Genomic DNA, 16,323 nt, shown 5'->3' on the forward strand with positions numbered 1-16,323 from the left:
GAGGCACGTGAATATGCTTTCACTTGAGACATTTATGAAGATTACATCTATCCAACTTGGCACGTTGACTCATCTGTTACTTTCATCATGGCTGTAACGCTGCTAAGACATGATTTATGGAAGAAACCTATCTGAATCTCTCCAACTTTTAAGAACTAGTGTAAAACCCTGTATTTACCTTCCTTTAAAACTTGGACCACTTGTAGTACATGCCAGGAGACTGCTTCAACGGTGTGATGCAGTGCTGCCAGATCTGATGAGTCACGTATAGGCATGAGCTTAAAACTTAACTTTTGACAATACCAGCAGATAAATAAAACCACCAGAGCCTATTGTCTTTATTATCAAAGTTTATTACTGGGATCAGTTTCTATCTAGTAGGGAGTACCAGTCTCAGTGTGCTATGGTAATTCTCAGGAAACAGCTATTCTGCTCAGTAGTTGTACTGGGGCTCTGTTAGGCATAGATCACCTTAAGTCGGTGAAGATGTGCCCAGAAGACCCAAACAGCAGAACCATCACTCTAGGAAAGTTCCAGTGCTATGTAACCTGTAAGGCATCTCAGCTGATGAGTGATGGATGGTATGGCATGAAAAAGGAGTTAAACCCATTTTTCTACTCTTAAGATAACTGGCTTTTGTGTGGAAATCCAAACATGATATTCTTTAAGCTTTCAAGCAAGTAAAATAAGATCTGGAAACAGGACAGTCAAAGGAAGAAAACAAAATAAAACCCCAAACCTGATGAGAGCATGGAGAGGAACACGGTTTAATTAGATGGCACTTGAGGATGACAAAGCTAATAGGAAACAAAATGTCAGTACATTTAAGTTCTTGGAAGTCATAATCATGTGTTCGGAATTCTAACAAACTGGGCAGGTTAATGACTGGTTAAACAGCTGAGAAAAGTGAAGGACAAACAGGAGTATGAGTACCTGAGTAGAAACTGGGGAAGATGCCGAGAACAGTGTAGAGTCCACAGGAGCCGAGTGGAAAAAGGAAATGTGATCACAGCAACCTGTTGACTAGACTGAGTATTTGGAATGACAGATCTAGCAATGGCTTTGCCTATGAGGTTCTGGTAGGATTTTGTAGCACATATAGTTTGAAAGTAAGGTTTTTTCTTAGCAGATGACTTACATGGGAATACAAATTACTATAGTACAAGTTGTCAGTGACTCATACCTATCTAAAAGTAGCTGTGACTTAAGGCCCCAACCCCCCCACTGACCTTTTGACAAAAATATTAAAGAAATTAATCAAGTCAGTGGGCCTTGTTCTATGTGGACGGAGAGAATGTAGACTTCTGCAGGCAGCCCAAAAAGCAAAGGCTTGTGCACCAAGGGCTGCCTCATTCAAGAGGACAACAGGAAAATTCGGGTCATTAAATAAGACCCTAGAAAGGTCTAGCTGCCAGATTGGAAAGGTAACTGTAACAGCATCATTTATTTTAAAGTCATTATCTCGAATCCTAACCTAGTTTACCTATGGAAAAGCCATCTTCTGCACCAAACCAGTGTCTCACTTTTTAAAAATCTCATTCCCTCAGTGAGGAAACATGTAAATAACAGGAGTACATGTGTGGCATGTTTTTACAAAAGCTTTCCTAGTCTTGACCCATGTGGAAACAGCTTTTACTGAAGCTCCTGTGAAGGCAGGCACACACATGCGTATACTTGAGGTTTCTTCTCCACAAAAAGGACATGAGAGCTGTGTGACAGTACATCTTGTTGCTGAAAAGTGTTCTCCAGAAAACGCCTTTGTGCATTTGGGTTTATAGGCTTCTATACTGGGCAGATGAAGACAGCTTTGAAGGAAGACATGGGGCACAAAGTTTCTTTTCTAATCTTGTTGCTGAACATAAGGGTCCTTCCTAGACTTGGCTGACATCTGACAGGATGTGGTAGATGGGACTGTCTTGATGGGGTGTTCATGCTGTCCAGACTAGGATGTTCAGAGAGCCTCATTGCCCAGTTTGGTCCCTCTGTAGCCATCTTCTTAAACACGTTTTTCTCCCAACTGTTTCAATTACAGTTCCATTTGCTGGAAAACAGAACCTAAGTAGGAATCAGTCTGGACTTCTGGATGTCTTTTAACAAAAGAGTATTCTATCCCGTACCAGGAGGTGGTTTAATGCTTGTGTCTTCTGAATCTCATTCATGTCTGTTTCCATCACTCCCCCCAGCAGCTATACAAAGGTGGTAGCATCTGGAAGAGGAGAAACTCAAGCTGACGTGGAATGTACCTGTGTGCACAGCTGTGGCTTAGCATGGTTTTCTGCCTTTTCCTTTTCTGGGAGTTTTTGATTGGGTTCTTGGAGTGATAAATTGCTTAAGAAATTGAAAATGTTTTCTAACAGAGGGGAAAAGCAAGAACGTTAAAGAATAAAACAACTCCAGCTTAAAGTCTGCTATCCAACAGGGGGCAGCAGAGTGGTCAGCAAAAAGGGAGCCTGAATCCATGGCTTTATAAAGAGTAGGGGCATATGGAGAACTATACCCGAAGCCTAGGGTTCAGCGTCTAGGGTATGAGGACAGCAAGGTGGTGTATACTACGAAGGAGCCTGTGCTTAGACAGCTCTAGGGGTGTGGGGATTTCTATTAGCATTTCACTTGCATGGTGGGGTTGGGGAGAAAAATGTAAACTAATAGACTTTTTCTTTTTTAAAGGAAAGGTATGTTAATTTTAGGTTTCCTATTAAAAAGCTGGCCATTTTCCTTTTCAAAGTATGTAGGTCTACTGGAAAGGAAAGTGAGAATGGGGCGAGTTGTCTGCCTTCCATGTGCTCCTTATTCTGGTCGTCCTCCTGTTTGATCAAAGTGTGTGCAGAGAAGCTGTGGGCCTTTGCTAGAGTGGGCTCTCATCACCTGCTTTTTTCCAAAGTTGCTCCTCTTCTGCACACCTCTCTCAACCGCCTACACACACACTTGATGACCTTAGGCTTGCAAACTTTATTCACTGTACTATTTCTGGTATAGATTCATTTTATAAAAAAATTTAATTTTATGTGTATATGTATGAGCCTGCACCATATGTATGTAGGAGCTGGCAGAAGCCAGAAGAGGGCATTAGATGCCCTGGAACTGGAGTTACTGCTGGTTGTGAGCTGTATAGGTGCTGGAAACTAAACACCCGTCCTCTGCAAGGCTGAATGGTAAGTATTCCTAACTGCTGAGCCCTCTCTCTAGCCCAGGGCTTTTTTTTGATCACACAAACACCGTGTTTCTGTATGTGGAAGTGTATATGTGATTACAGGTGTCAAAAGAAGGTAAAAGAGGTCACTGGACTCCTGAAACTGGAGCTACCGGTGTTATGAGCTGCAGGATGTGGGAGCTGGGAACCAAACTGTGCAAGAACAGCATGCTCTTAACTGCTAAGCCAGCTCTGCAACCCTTCAAAGATTCAATTTAAAAACATCTTCCTTCAGATACCTGCTGACCACAGGAATTGACTGTAATGGCTCAACTCATATCTGAATTTCAATGAGACCAAGATGGTGTTTTTAAACTCTCAGTATTCCCTAGACAAAAGCAAACAATACATATTATCATCTCTCTGCTGGGCATGGAGATGATAATAGTCTCTCTAGGACACAGAGCTGAGGTCTAGAGGTCACCTTACTAAAGGCCGACATCATTCTCTCCCTGGGCAACGGTCCTGCTGATCAGCAAAAGGCAGTGCAACTATGTTAAGTAATGCAAACAGACAGCCCAGCCCTCAAAGTTCAGCATTTTAGAAGAAAGTTGTCTTCAGACAACCTTTCTGTGAGCCAAACAATGTTGAACTATGTTCTAGAGGCCCAAGTAACTTTGCAGTGGGACTGCTCTCATGTGATGTGTTCCGACAGCTCCTTGTTCATCTTACCCACTGTACTCCTGGATCCAGGCCACAAAACACAATACAGATTGGTTTCAGACGAAGAAAGTGCTGATGACCTGCTGTCCACACTGTGGCATGGCAGGCTTATTTCAAGAGAACATGAAAAGACTGAAAAACTTAAGGGCCAGAAAAAAGGTAAGTGCTGCCATGAGCAGGGGCATCAGTGATAGTGGCGGATTTAGTCCTGACCAGTTACCTGAGTTCTCTCAGTCACCCTCAGCCACACTTTCGGGACCACATTCTTTTGGTAGTTCTTTGGGCAACTCGCCCTCGATTTCCCAGAGGACGTCACCTTCTTCTTCTAAGTTGCTAGAGATGTGGCACTTTCTGAACCCCTGGACAATTGATTCACTTGAGATGCTGTTCCATGCAACCATGATCCACTCCAGGAAGAGGCCCAGGGGTGGCTTCTTAGCATTTCCAGTGGGGCTCAGTGCCAGGTTCCCAGCAAGAAGCCAGTTGGAATACTGGGCCCGGACACTGTCATTCAGTGGCTTGTAGACAACCACATCCAGCACCTGCAGCTGTGAGGTCAGGCCCCCTGGGATGATCACCATGTCTGTGTTCATGTTCTCCATGGAAGTCTTCACAGAGTCAGTGGCATGGCACCGGAAGCCATTCAGGATCAGCATCCCTCGTTGTTTGGGCATAGCTCCAGTTCTCCGTCTCCACACAACTTCCAACCAGTCTTGCATCAAGTCCTCGGTCATCCACCCATAGCGGTGGCAGCGGATTTCCATGCCACTGGGAAACTTCCCAGGGGGGATGTATGTCCCCCTCAAAATGATATATGGTGGTAACTTCCTCCCATCAGCCAAGACCCCCAGCATGGCTGTGATTCTCAATTTCTCCCTGCCTGGTGTCTTGACCAAGATGGGCTTTTCACCCTGGTTGTCAACAGTCACTCTAGATGGTACTTCTAAGCAGATGGGTGTCTCATCTGCATTGCCCATCTGTGCCACTTCATAGTCATGTGTCCGGCGCAAAGCCAGCACGCTCTGCTGGTAAGTGACGAGCTTCTCAGTCAGGTCCTCAGCCAGGTGCTGAGGAACTGGCACTTTATGCCTCAGAGATAGGTCATACCTTCTCATCATTCTTCGACACCATCCCAGACTTGCTTTGAACCCTTTCTCTGGAATGTTCATTTCCTGGGCAATTTCAAGAGCTTTCAACTGCATTGCCTCCCTAGTGATGGGGTCCCCTTTGGCCTGCATGTATCTGACATACTCAGCCACTCGCTGGTCTACCAGAGCAAACCTTCCATTCTTGGGGCCTCGGAATGCTCGCCGCATGGCATGAGCATTTTGGAGCTGTGGTTTCACTTTGCGCCAGTCTCGAACATTTTTTTCCAACACCCCAAACTGCTTGGCAGCCTGACAGTTGTTGGTGCTCTCAGCGTACTCTACCACCAGCAGCTTGAACCCTGCATCATAACTGCGGCGCATGCCACGACTGAACTGAAACTTGTTCCCTAAGTCGTCGGCTGAGAGGTCATATCCGGGGAAGCCCATGGCCATATAGAAGGGGTACCCTTCATTCCACTCAGGTAGTTCAGTGATGTCCTGAGGCAGACGCAGGCCAAAGCTGTTGAAGGGCTGAGGCTGAGGAAAATGGGAGGTGGCATTTATTGGGCTTGCCCAATCTGGAGTCCTAAAGTCAGATTCTTCATTTTCTAGAAGACAAATAAGGAGGGGCAAAAGTAATGCCAGTATGTAAAATGGTTTATTTGTAGATTTGGGGGAAAGTCATACTTTTAATGTTTGATCTGGAGCTCATCAAACGTGAACCACAAGTTTAACAAATAAGCAGCCTAAGTCTTTATGTCCCATTAATACTGATCACCGAATCTATTCTCACGGCACTGTGTGCAGCAGAGGTCCTTTGCAGATATAAGCAAAGAGGCCATAGATGTTATGGAATAGATGCAAGGTCGCCAAGTTAAGAAGTGACAGAGAACTTTCAGTGTGATCTGAATACAGGTACTAAGCCTGATAATACTGGGGCCATGTTTGGATGAAAACAATGTTTGTAAGTGAGCCTGGTGATGTAGATCTGTAATCCCAGCTATTTGGGAGGCAGAGGCAGGAGGATCACAAATTCAATGCTGCTACATTAGGCAATTTAGTGAGACTCTGTCTCAAATATAAAGTAAAAAGGACAGCTGGGTTAGAGCTTGCTTAGCATGTACATGGCCCTGGGTTCTATCCCCACTACTACACCACCAGCATCATACAGTGTTTATGTGGATGGGAAGGCAAATGCATCTCTACTACTACCTAACACTACAGAAATCTGCATGTACTATGGGCTGGCTGAGCCACAACCCTTCAACTTCAACAACAAAGACAGCAACAAGATCCCCAAAACCAAACCAAAACAAACAAACCTCAAATCTACCACAAAGCCTGTGTCAGCAAAATTAAGTCTCTTATACAGCAGACACCTGGTTTCTATACAGCAAAAATGAACCTGTTTCATCATACATTTCTATTTGGAAGGTGGTCACAGGAAGTATGGTTTACTACATCTCAAAAACAGAAAGGCCATCAGCTATAAAACACATTATTATGTGCCATGAAAAAAGATAGCTATCACATACCCTTTGTTTAAGAGGCATTCTCAATTACAGTGTAAAATGAAAAGTATGTTGTAGACTCAGTGAAATAGAGCATTTTAAGCTCAACTATAAAGAAAAGCAAATATATTTTGGTAGTTTTAGAGCTATGTTATACATATATATATGTAAGTATAAATATGTTTGTGGAGATGGGTGCATGGATAGGCTGGCCAAGAATGACCTTGAACTTCAGATCCTCATGCCTCTACCTCCCAAGTGTTGGGATAAATATATTTTTCTTTTGATTTCTTTTGATAAATTAGGTACTTCTTAGAAATTACTACTCAAATGTGTACTATGGCTGTCATTGCCTTCCCTATCCAGAAAGGAACAGGAAGCCTAGAGTAAGTAAATCTACAAATGTGCTTTGTCCTTCCTCTCATTAGGTCATTGTCGAGGCATTGGCATGCTGCCAAAGTAGCCATGCTCATTCAGGTGTGGATCGACCAAATGCTGTATCAACCCCAGTTTGCTTTATCCACACACCAGGTTGTACATGAACCAATAATGAAGAAATATAGGCCCAGGAGAAAGGATGCCTACATCCACACAATCTAGAAAGGGGAATCTTTACATCCCAAAGTCTACACATGATCTTTGTGCTTCACTCCTAAATACCTTATATAACACACATGGAAACCCAAAACCCAGCTTGTTTCCCTTGGGTAGATGCTGAACTGGTTCACTCAGTACCTGCAAAGGTTACTCCCTGGAGCCGCCACTCATCAGAATTAGGACATTCCTCTTCCCTTTCCAACCGATTGATCATATCTGGCTTGGGGAATGGGAATTCTGTTCATGGAAATAAAGCAGGGAAACAGCTGTGTATTACTAGCCTGACACAATGCCAAATTAAGTACTATGCACCCTCCTACCACTCCCACCTCCCACTGTAGAAGATGGGGACAGAGCTTGGTGAGGTGACACTTAAAGATATAAAGGATGGAAAGCAAAGTCAGTTGGGGCTTTCTGGATCTCTGTGAATGGGATCTGGTACTAGCAACAGCAAAATAATATGATTGGCAGCAAGGTGGTGGATACACCATCAAAACAATCAACATTCTGGAACCCAACTGAGCAAAACTGGGAAAGTCTTCCAAATAGAAGAGGGGTGATGCCAGTGTGTGTCTGTGTGTTGGGGGAGTACTGTCAGGGTTATATCCCCAAGTGTTGAGGTTGGTAAGTATAGGGGAAGGGGTTTCCCTAATTGGTTCTTGATTTTGTCAATAAAAAAGGCAGAAGCCAATTGCTGGTCAAAGGGGAGAGGGTGGGACATCCAGGTCACAGAAGCAAGAGAAGAGGATCCAGAGAGAAAGAGGATTCGGACCAGAGTGGGGATGGTAGGATGCTGCAGACGTGTAGGTCTCAGGGCAGAGGTCAAGGAGTACTGAAGGAGCTAGTTGCTAAGACTAGGGCAGGAAATTCTTTGCCTAGCCATTGGGTCATTGGGCTAGTTTTAAAATAATAAAACTGTCTAGTGTTTTCCATTTGCAGCGATAAGGTAGGCAGGAGGAGGAAGCAGGCAGCCAGGGAGGTATTGGCAGCTTGTCAAAGCTAGCCGTGAGGGGCCGCTGGAGTATAGACGGCAGCTCCAGGATTCCCCAGGGTTGGGGGATGGATGAAATCTAGTTGGAACTAGGGGAACCAGGAGAGGTCATAGCATGGGCTGAGGCACCAGGCAAGAAGACAGCATGATTTTAAAATTACAAGCAACAGATAAAACAACAAAGTTTTCCTTTCCAAGAATCAACAGAAGACAGGCTTAGATCCATGGTGATATTTTGAAGACTTCCTTCCTTCCTTCTTTCCTTCCTTCATTTCTAGGAATGGGAATACTTGGGCCAAATGAGGACTGTTCTAAGAGGTAGCATGAGTTTCCAAATAGAAGTATGTAATCTGCATGTCATATCCAAACCAAACTCAGGGAATGAAGTTGGCAGAGGCACAGGAGGGGAGTCCCACTTAGAGGAAGAGACTGAATGCAGCAGAGAAGACAGAGACACTGATAAAGTTCTCTGGGTCCAGAGAGTCCCAGAGACAAAGGACACAAAGCATTACCCAGGGACAGGACAGTTTCATAATTCATCCTCATGACTTCCCGGTAGAGGGCTTTTTGTTGCTCTGTCAGAACTTCCCACTCCTCATCCGAAAAATATATGGCCACCTCATCAAATAGGGCTGGTACCTGGAACATGAACAGTGCTTTCTTAATGACTGGTACATGCACAGCCTTCATCCTCACAGGTCACTTCAGGGCTCTCACCCAGGGAGAACGATCTGTCTATATTCTCATTGCTCTTGGAGACAAGAGCCCTCTTGTGTCCCACCACATAACAGCTGCCACCATCATGCTGGGGGACCCTGGGCATCATCTCCTCAGGTACTGCATGAAATCTGCTCACAGTTCTTCTGGGATTTCCAAGCCATCCACAGCCCACATAAGTATCCCCACAAAGATGTCTACCCTATCTCCTACACCCCCCTATCTCCCAGCCAGAGACCCTCAGCCCAGAGGGTGGGGATGGATTTCAAACTGAATAGGATCACTGCTTTCCATGGCATCTTTGTGAGTCACAGAGACCTCCTCTCAATGAGTCAACCTTTCCTGCTGTTGTCTTAAGACCAATGCTGTTCTGAGGAGAGCCGCAAGAGAAGGCGCCTAGCTTCCCTTCAATCTACAGAAGCGTGAGCAGCAGAGAAGGCCCAATTTAAGCTTCATTCAGGGAACGAGATCCAGCAATATGGTGGGCTTTTATGCCAAGAGGAGACTCCCTGCTCCTCTCCCATTTGCCCATCTTTCCTCTTCCTTTTCTGGGCAACAAAAGGAGGGCATAACTTCCTAGCTAAGGATGGCCAGCCACCAAAATCTTTTGTTTTTCCAAATGATTTGCTTTTCTTTCTACTGAATTTTCCTTGTGGTCATTAAAAATTCTACTCCAAAGCTCATATTCAGTGTTAAGAAATCATTAATGAACTAGTTTCATGCTTTCCACTTTGCATTCTCTCCTTTAAACTTATTTCTCAAAGCTGTTCTCTTGGGCCAGCATGATCATATTGTCTCTCCTTAGCTTAGAAAATCAGTGTAAGTATGGCCGACAGCCTCTTCAACAGTCAAGCTGTCAATCACAACACACACAACCTGGCCTTTCTTCCCTTAACAACTAGGCCTACTTACTAAGTAGAAATAAGTGTTATCTTCTATATTGGGAACACAAACTGGGAAAGGGCCTGCAACTGCTGCCTGATTTCCCTCAGTAATCTCACAGAAGAGCTAAGTATTGGGGGCGTGAACTCAAAGGAGTCTTATTTCTAGGCAAAAACCATACAAAGCCAGTAAGTGACAAGGTTGAGACAACAGTCAGCACTGTGTGAGTCCAAGGCTCTCCCTAGAGGGGAAGAAAATTTTTTTTCCTGAGTGACTCATCATCTTTATTCTGCAGCTACACTAGCTTCTCACCTGATACTTAGAGACCTCTGTGCACTTGGGCCCTGGCCCATGAGGTCCTCTTCTTTTACACCCACCTATCTTCAAGACCTGGCCCAGACTACCCTACTCTGTGGGTCATGAACATGCCAACACAGCTCCATGGTCCTATGCTCAGCACTCTGGTGCCTTGCCACACTGGGCATTTTGTTTGACTTCTCTGTTCTTCACTTAAATCTGACTTTCCTGAAAACAGCCTGTGTTCAGTTTGTTTCTTTAAGCCTAGGATGCTTTTAGAGCTCAGTGATTCTCAACCTTCCTAACACTGTGACCTTTCAATATGGTCCTCATGTTGTGGTGACCACCCCAACCATAAAACCTTTCATTGGTACTTCATAACTGGATTTTAGCTTCTGTTATAAGTTGTACTATAAATATCTGATATACAGGATCTGATCTGTGACCCCTGTGAAAGGGTCATTCAACTCACAAAGGGGTCACGAGAACTAATGATATAGCTAGTAGGCACAAATCAATAGCTAGTAGGCACAAATCATTTACTACAGAATGAGTGACTGAGGCAAATATATTACCTCTGGATTTCTCTTTTCCTGTTATACTTGGAATAGTTTCAAAGAATTAAAAGTTTTATCTGTCAAGAAACCAAGTCAACTCTCTGGAGTAAGAGTGGACAAAAACATCTTTACGTGTGGAACAGTAGGAGGTAAAAACATCGTGGTACCTAGGCTTTCTGACTTCTTCCACAATCTGGAAGCCAGGCAGCTCAGTGAATTTCCGGCCTACTCTATTCCTACTACCCAAGATTTTAAACAACTCTCTCTTTGAACTTTTTACTCCCTTACAAGTTCCAGATCTAGGCCATAACTATTTATAGGCCCCTTCTGTTTGCTGACAGGAAGAATGTAGGCCTGGTTATACCAATTCCCTACAGAGCAGGTAACACATAATAGTGACTAGCAAGAGCTGATGTGGGGACTCCTCTCCTAATTATCATATGGCTAGAGGATCTTCAAACAAGTCCACAATAAGTACCTAAGGCACAGTCCAGAGGCTTAGGAAGCCTGCCCAGAGCCCCGTGAAGATGGGACAAGACTCTGGGTCTTGCTAGGCAGGCTTCTTATGCTGCAAAGAAGCCTTTTATTTGGTCAAACACAGCAGAAGGTAAACAGGGCTGGCTCTAGGAAAAATTCAAAGGCCAGGCAGTCTGCAGTTCAAGCTTCAGGTAAGAACCTGCTCTTCCTGTCCTTCCTCTCTCATGTGATTAGGGATTCATCAAAGAGGTGTTCACTCTCCTGGGAAGCTGGCATTCCAATACTTCCTTTTAACGGTACCTGTCCTGTGAAGAACTGTACAGGTTTACTAGATAGGCGGCATCTGAGGGGAGTTGGAACCATGGCACCACTGGGGTCCCTGCTAGGTGAGGTACTATTTAAGCTATTTCCATTCATGTAAACGTTTTATCTCTTTGAATTACTTAAATAAGCTATGAATATGGGGATTGCTATTGACTTTTACAGTTAAGGAAACAGTGGCTAAGTAGTTTGGCTGAAGTCACACAGCTAGTCTGATTCTAAAGCCAGTGTTGTCTCAACAGGCCACATAGGCCTTACCAAGGTTACTATAGTATGTAATCCTTCCAAGCTCTGCTCAACAGAGGCCTGTCATATAGACGGAAGGGTTGAAGGCTCACCCCTTAAAGTTACTCAGGCCAGCTCTAACTACCAGTGCAGCAGACCGCATGGCCTGGTCTACCTTCTTCCCACTGCCTGTCACACACTTAGGGTTCCAGCTTCACGGGCAGCTCTTACCTCTGCCCACAGCCTCCCTCTCCCATGCCTCTGATCACACTGTTCTCTGGCCTGGAGTGCAAACTCTCCTTTCCCTTTGCACATCTCGCTCATTACGAGGCTCAGTTCAAAGTGTGGTGTTCCTTTCTATTTGAAACTGTATTTCTACTCCAACTCTAGAACACAGCTTATAAATGTGTGTAGTCCTTATTAACCATCTAGTTACTGTCAAAATATGCATTTAACACACATATTCTATTTTTTCCTTTTCCCGATTTAACGTGCTAATAGATCCATGTCTCTTTTTTTCTTGGTTTTTCGAGACAGGGTTTCTCTGTGTAGTCCTGGCTGTCCTGGAACTCACTCTGTAGACCTGGCTGGCCTTGAACTCAGTGATCCTCCTGCCTCTGCCTCCCAAGTGCTGGGATTAAAGGCATGCGCCACCACTGCCCGGCTTTTTTTTCTTTTCTTTTTTTTTTTTTGGATAGATCCATGTCTCAAGCACATGTTGTTGACACTTCAGACTACTTACTTCCTTGTCAAACATGCAGGGTGCCTTCATCTGCACTGCAGCTGAATAGGGAGATCCTTGGCTGAAACCGAAGATGCCAGAGGATCCTATACTTCAACCTCTACCTTGGGTCACAACAACTAAAATAGTTGTCTCTGTATACTGCTAAATGTTCTAGAGTGGGGAGGGGCACAACTGTCCACTGCTCAAGACCAGGCCTTCTCCAGGAAGTACACTGTCAGGTCTGAATGAGCCATCCCCAATTTTGCCTGTGAGAACATCCCGAGCTGACCTGCACTGTGCTGCTAGGCTTCATTCACTGTCTTGAGAGTCATGAGTCCCCTCATGAGACAGGATGCCATGGAGACCGGGATCTTATCTTAACCCTGTGCAGTAACTGTAGATGCACGGTAGACTTCCCAGCAGCTACAAATGCCCCAAACCTCAGGCCTACCCCTCAAGCTGCGAGGCTCCCTCCTTTAGCCACTCTGCTCATTTCTTTTTTTACTGGGCAAGGCATGCTCTTCCCTTGACTTTTCTCATTTGCTCAACACAATCAAGATGTCTACTTTTAATGCTTCTCCGTATTTCTCCAGCCCATTTAGATATACTGGGTTGCTCTCTTTAGCCTCAGAATTCAGGGTTCCTACTGCCTTTCAGGTCTTCCCTCAAGCTAGACAGGACTGACTCCTGCCTGAGTCAGAACTGAGTCAGAACTGAGTCCGACAGAGTAGACCAAGAACATGAATGGATAAATGTAACAGCTCCAGAGCAGTGAGCCCAGAGTCTGGCAATGCCCTAGTTTATAATGAAACCTAATATAGAAAGACGGACCATTGGCGGGGCTGTAGCTCAATATGTGTGTGTGTGTGTGTGTGTGTGTGTGTATGTATATGGATTTTCACAGTAAAGATGATGACCTTTAGGTACCCACAGTTCCCTTCTGTAGAAGGGGTAGACTAGATAATTTGGAAGAAGGGTCTTTCTGCTTCTTTGCTGGCAGCTCTGGGTTCTATGTTGAAGGAAGGGCTTCCCACTCATGGGGCACCAAGGATATTATGTGCTGATGCTACTGATGATGTTTATATACAACAAAAAAACTAAGCAATGCCAATTTATAGTTCATATTCAATTTCCACGACTCTAGTAACCACTGTAAACAAATGTATGTATTATATACTGTTGCACCTGTAGCTTTGTAGTCCTTGGACATTTCCACTCATACCTAGGTGACATATAGCTCTGGGTGACAATTCTCATGTCAGCTCTATGACCCAAGTCTTACATGCATTTGGTGCCTACAATCTGTATGGTGCTATTGTCAGGCACAGAGGAAATGGGTGCCGAGAGAGTGACAAGAAGACAAGGTCTCAGTTTCTAAGACTTGTAATCAGTCTTGCCGATGGTGGCCCTGTCCCCTCACCACCTCCTCCACTATTTGCCTTCTGAAGCCACAAGGCTGCTTTCTCAGAAACGCAAACACAGGAGACTGGGCTATCTTTACTTCCCATGTCCACCTCCGTGTTCTATGTTGTACTTCCAGGAGGAAGAGCTAGAAGCAAGTCCGGCTCTCAGGCTGGACCCCCACACCTTACTTACCCACGCGCCTTCTGAGCAGATCTGTACTTTCTGCATATCTATGGGGCCATCCTCCAATTCCTGGACCTCAATCTCGTCTTTTTGTTCTTCCTTCAGTGTCAAATTTAGAGGGAAGGCTCGGGACTCCATTTCTGCATTCAAGAGTTAGCAGATAGAACTGGTGTCAGTGTGAACTAGTCTGTGAGAGGGTGGCTCAGGCACACACAAACCTGTTTAGGTCAAAGCATTGTCTGCTTCCAGCTGGAAGGAAGGGGTTCAGAAAGATGGCTTATTTAATTATTAGAGAGGCTGAGGGCAGGTAATGTATCTGGCTAACTTCAAATATTTAAAAAGCCTCCTGTGGTACAGAGACCAGAGTAGTTTTCACAGAGCCTCTGTGCAGAAGGGTAGAACTTAGAACAGTGGGTGAACATTCCAAAAACACAGTGCAGTGACAGGTAGAAGTTTCCACTGCCAGTACCACTTGAACATGGAATCAGGACCAGAGGAGGGTGGTGCTGATTTGCTACCATGTCAAAGTATATGAGCCTAGATAGGAAATTTGAATAGTTAGCCCAAAATACTTATCACCTGGATTTTCCAGATTCATAGGTGATTCATAGTCCACAAGTCACTTCAGAAACAACAGTCTTTCTGCCTCAAAGGACCTTCCAAAGCCAAGTCCCTGATACAGAGAGGGGCATGCCTGGGTGGCAGAGGCCAACCCAAACCTGGCAGGACTTCTCCTCGCCTCTGGGTCGTAAATTCTCTCTATTCGAAGCCTCCTCAGGCTGGTACAAAGCGGCTGCTGGGTGTGTGGTGAGTGTGCATCTTGTGAGCTCCATTTTCCGGGACTTCCCAAGCAAAGATCTTCCCTGAGTTCGGAGTCAGCTTCTTCAATGTTTCTGGGGTGGGTGGCGGCATGCAGAGGTAGGAATACTCGTGAGGTCCCAGGAGCCCGGGCCTGAACTTGGCCGAGGCCTGCGCCCGGCTGCGGGGCGGGGAGGTGGGAGGGGCCGGCGCGAAGGTGCCCGCCGCCGCCCCTGCTCGCTCTTGCCATCTTGCCCAACCCTTTCCCGCCACCCTCGCCCACCGCTAAGGCCCTCCGTACACCTGCGGGGCGGCGACAGCCCCCGCCGCCCACCTCCCCGGCCGGCCCGCAACAAAGGCGGCAGCGGCGACACTGCCACCGGCGGCCCCCGCCCCGCCGTGGCCCAGCCTCCCCCGCCGGCCTCGAGGACGAGCCGCCCCGGCCCCGTGCGCACTCACCCCCGGCCGAGCGGGCGGCGCCGCCGCAAGGGGCGACCAGGGCTGTGGCCCGGCATTCACCGCGCCATCGTCTCCGCCGCTCCCGCCGCCCCGGCGCGGCCCCTCGGGAGGAGCGAGGACACGTGGTGGGAGGGGAGGGGTGGGCGGAGCCCAGGGTGTTAGGGGCGGGCTAGGTGCGGCTGACGTCAGCAGGCCTCGGCGGCGCTTCCGGCGACGTCGGTGCTTCGAGCAGGGTTAGCCGGGTGGCTGGCTCGCTTGTGGCCGCCGAGGTGGGCGTTTGCTCGGTGGGACACCGGTGGCCTCTCCGCTCCGGCGTCCAGTAATGGTCTGTGCGCGGACGGGTGACTGGGCTCATCGTTCCTGTTCTGTCCAGAGCGCTGTTCTTAGCATACTGAGAAGCGAACTTGAAGATTTTTGTAGCATTGCCTATTAACTCCCAAGCATGTAGTTCCCTGGACGAAGTAGCTGTGAAGTTCTTTCGAGTTGTTTGCCCACAGCTCTGTGGAGAATATAGTAACTATGTTCCAAGAGACCTCGAAACTCTCCTTATTTCAGAAGAAGATTCTAGAGTCGGAGATCTGTTGAGAGCGTGTTTAAACAAACATCACACACGCACATGTACACACGTATACATGCACTTCATACTTATTAAAAATACTAAGAGATTGAGTTCAACTTGGGGGTTGGTGGTTTATAGCCAAGGAGAGGAAGGAGTGTGGATGTCAGGGCGTGAATAATTACTAAGAGGAATTATCAAAGATTGAGAGATTCTTGCTAAATCCACTGAACTAGATTCTTGTTGAAAGCAGACCAGGCTGATCAGATATCAAGGGTGCTAAACTGACTTAGGGGGATTCTTGCTTAAACTAGGCTGGGCAAGCAGAAGATGGGGGTGGGGGTCACTGCAGCAGAAGCCGATCAGAAGAGGATTCAAGAGCCTAACTGTGGTTAAGAAAAGAATCTTTTTTTAAAATTTATTTTTATTATTTTAAGTAATATGTGCATGGGTGTGTGCTTATGCCTGACAACCAGAGTCATGGGATATCACTGTGTTGGAGTTACAGATAGTTGTGGGCTGCCTGATTTGAGTGCTGGAAACCAAACTCTGATCCTCTTCAAGAGCAGTGCTCTTAACCCCCGAGCTGCCTTTACAGCCCCAGGAGAAGCTGTCTTTAAATATTTACTTTAAACTTATTGCTTCTGTTCACATATGTATATAAGTACAAATGCCATGGCATA

General features: G+C 46.0%; 1 protein-coding gene across 1 annotated transcript; it reads right to left on the minus strand.

The window, feature by feature from the left end:
- Positions 1-332: 332 nt before the first annotated feature.
- Positions 333-15,123, minus strand: Pogk (pogo transposable element derived with KRAB domain). The gene is made up of 5 exons (XM_028761301.1): positions 15,085-15,123; positions 13,837-13,967; positions 8,553-8,679; positions 7,188-7,286; positions 333-5,549 (listed from the first exon to the last, which is right to left on the minus strand). Exons 2-5 carry the CDS (start codon positions 13,963-13,965, stop codon positions 4,084-4,086), a joined length of 1,821 nt encoding a protein of 606 aa, XP_028617134.1. The 5' UTR covers positions 13,966-13,967; positions 15,085-15,123; the 3' UTR covers positions 333-4,083.
- Between the last annotated feature and the right edge of the window lie 1,200 nt (positions 15,124-16,323).

The sequence above is a fragment of the Grammomys surdaster genome, unplaced genomic scaffold, assembly GCF_004785775.1.
Source record: "Grammomys surdaster isolate TR1022 unplaced genomic scaffold, NIH_TR_1.0 130, whole genome shotgun sequence".
NCBI classification, from domain to species: Eukaryota; Metazoa; Chordata; class Mammalia; order Rodentia; family Muridae; genus Grammomys; species Grammomys surdaster.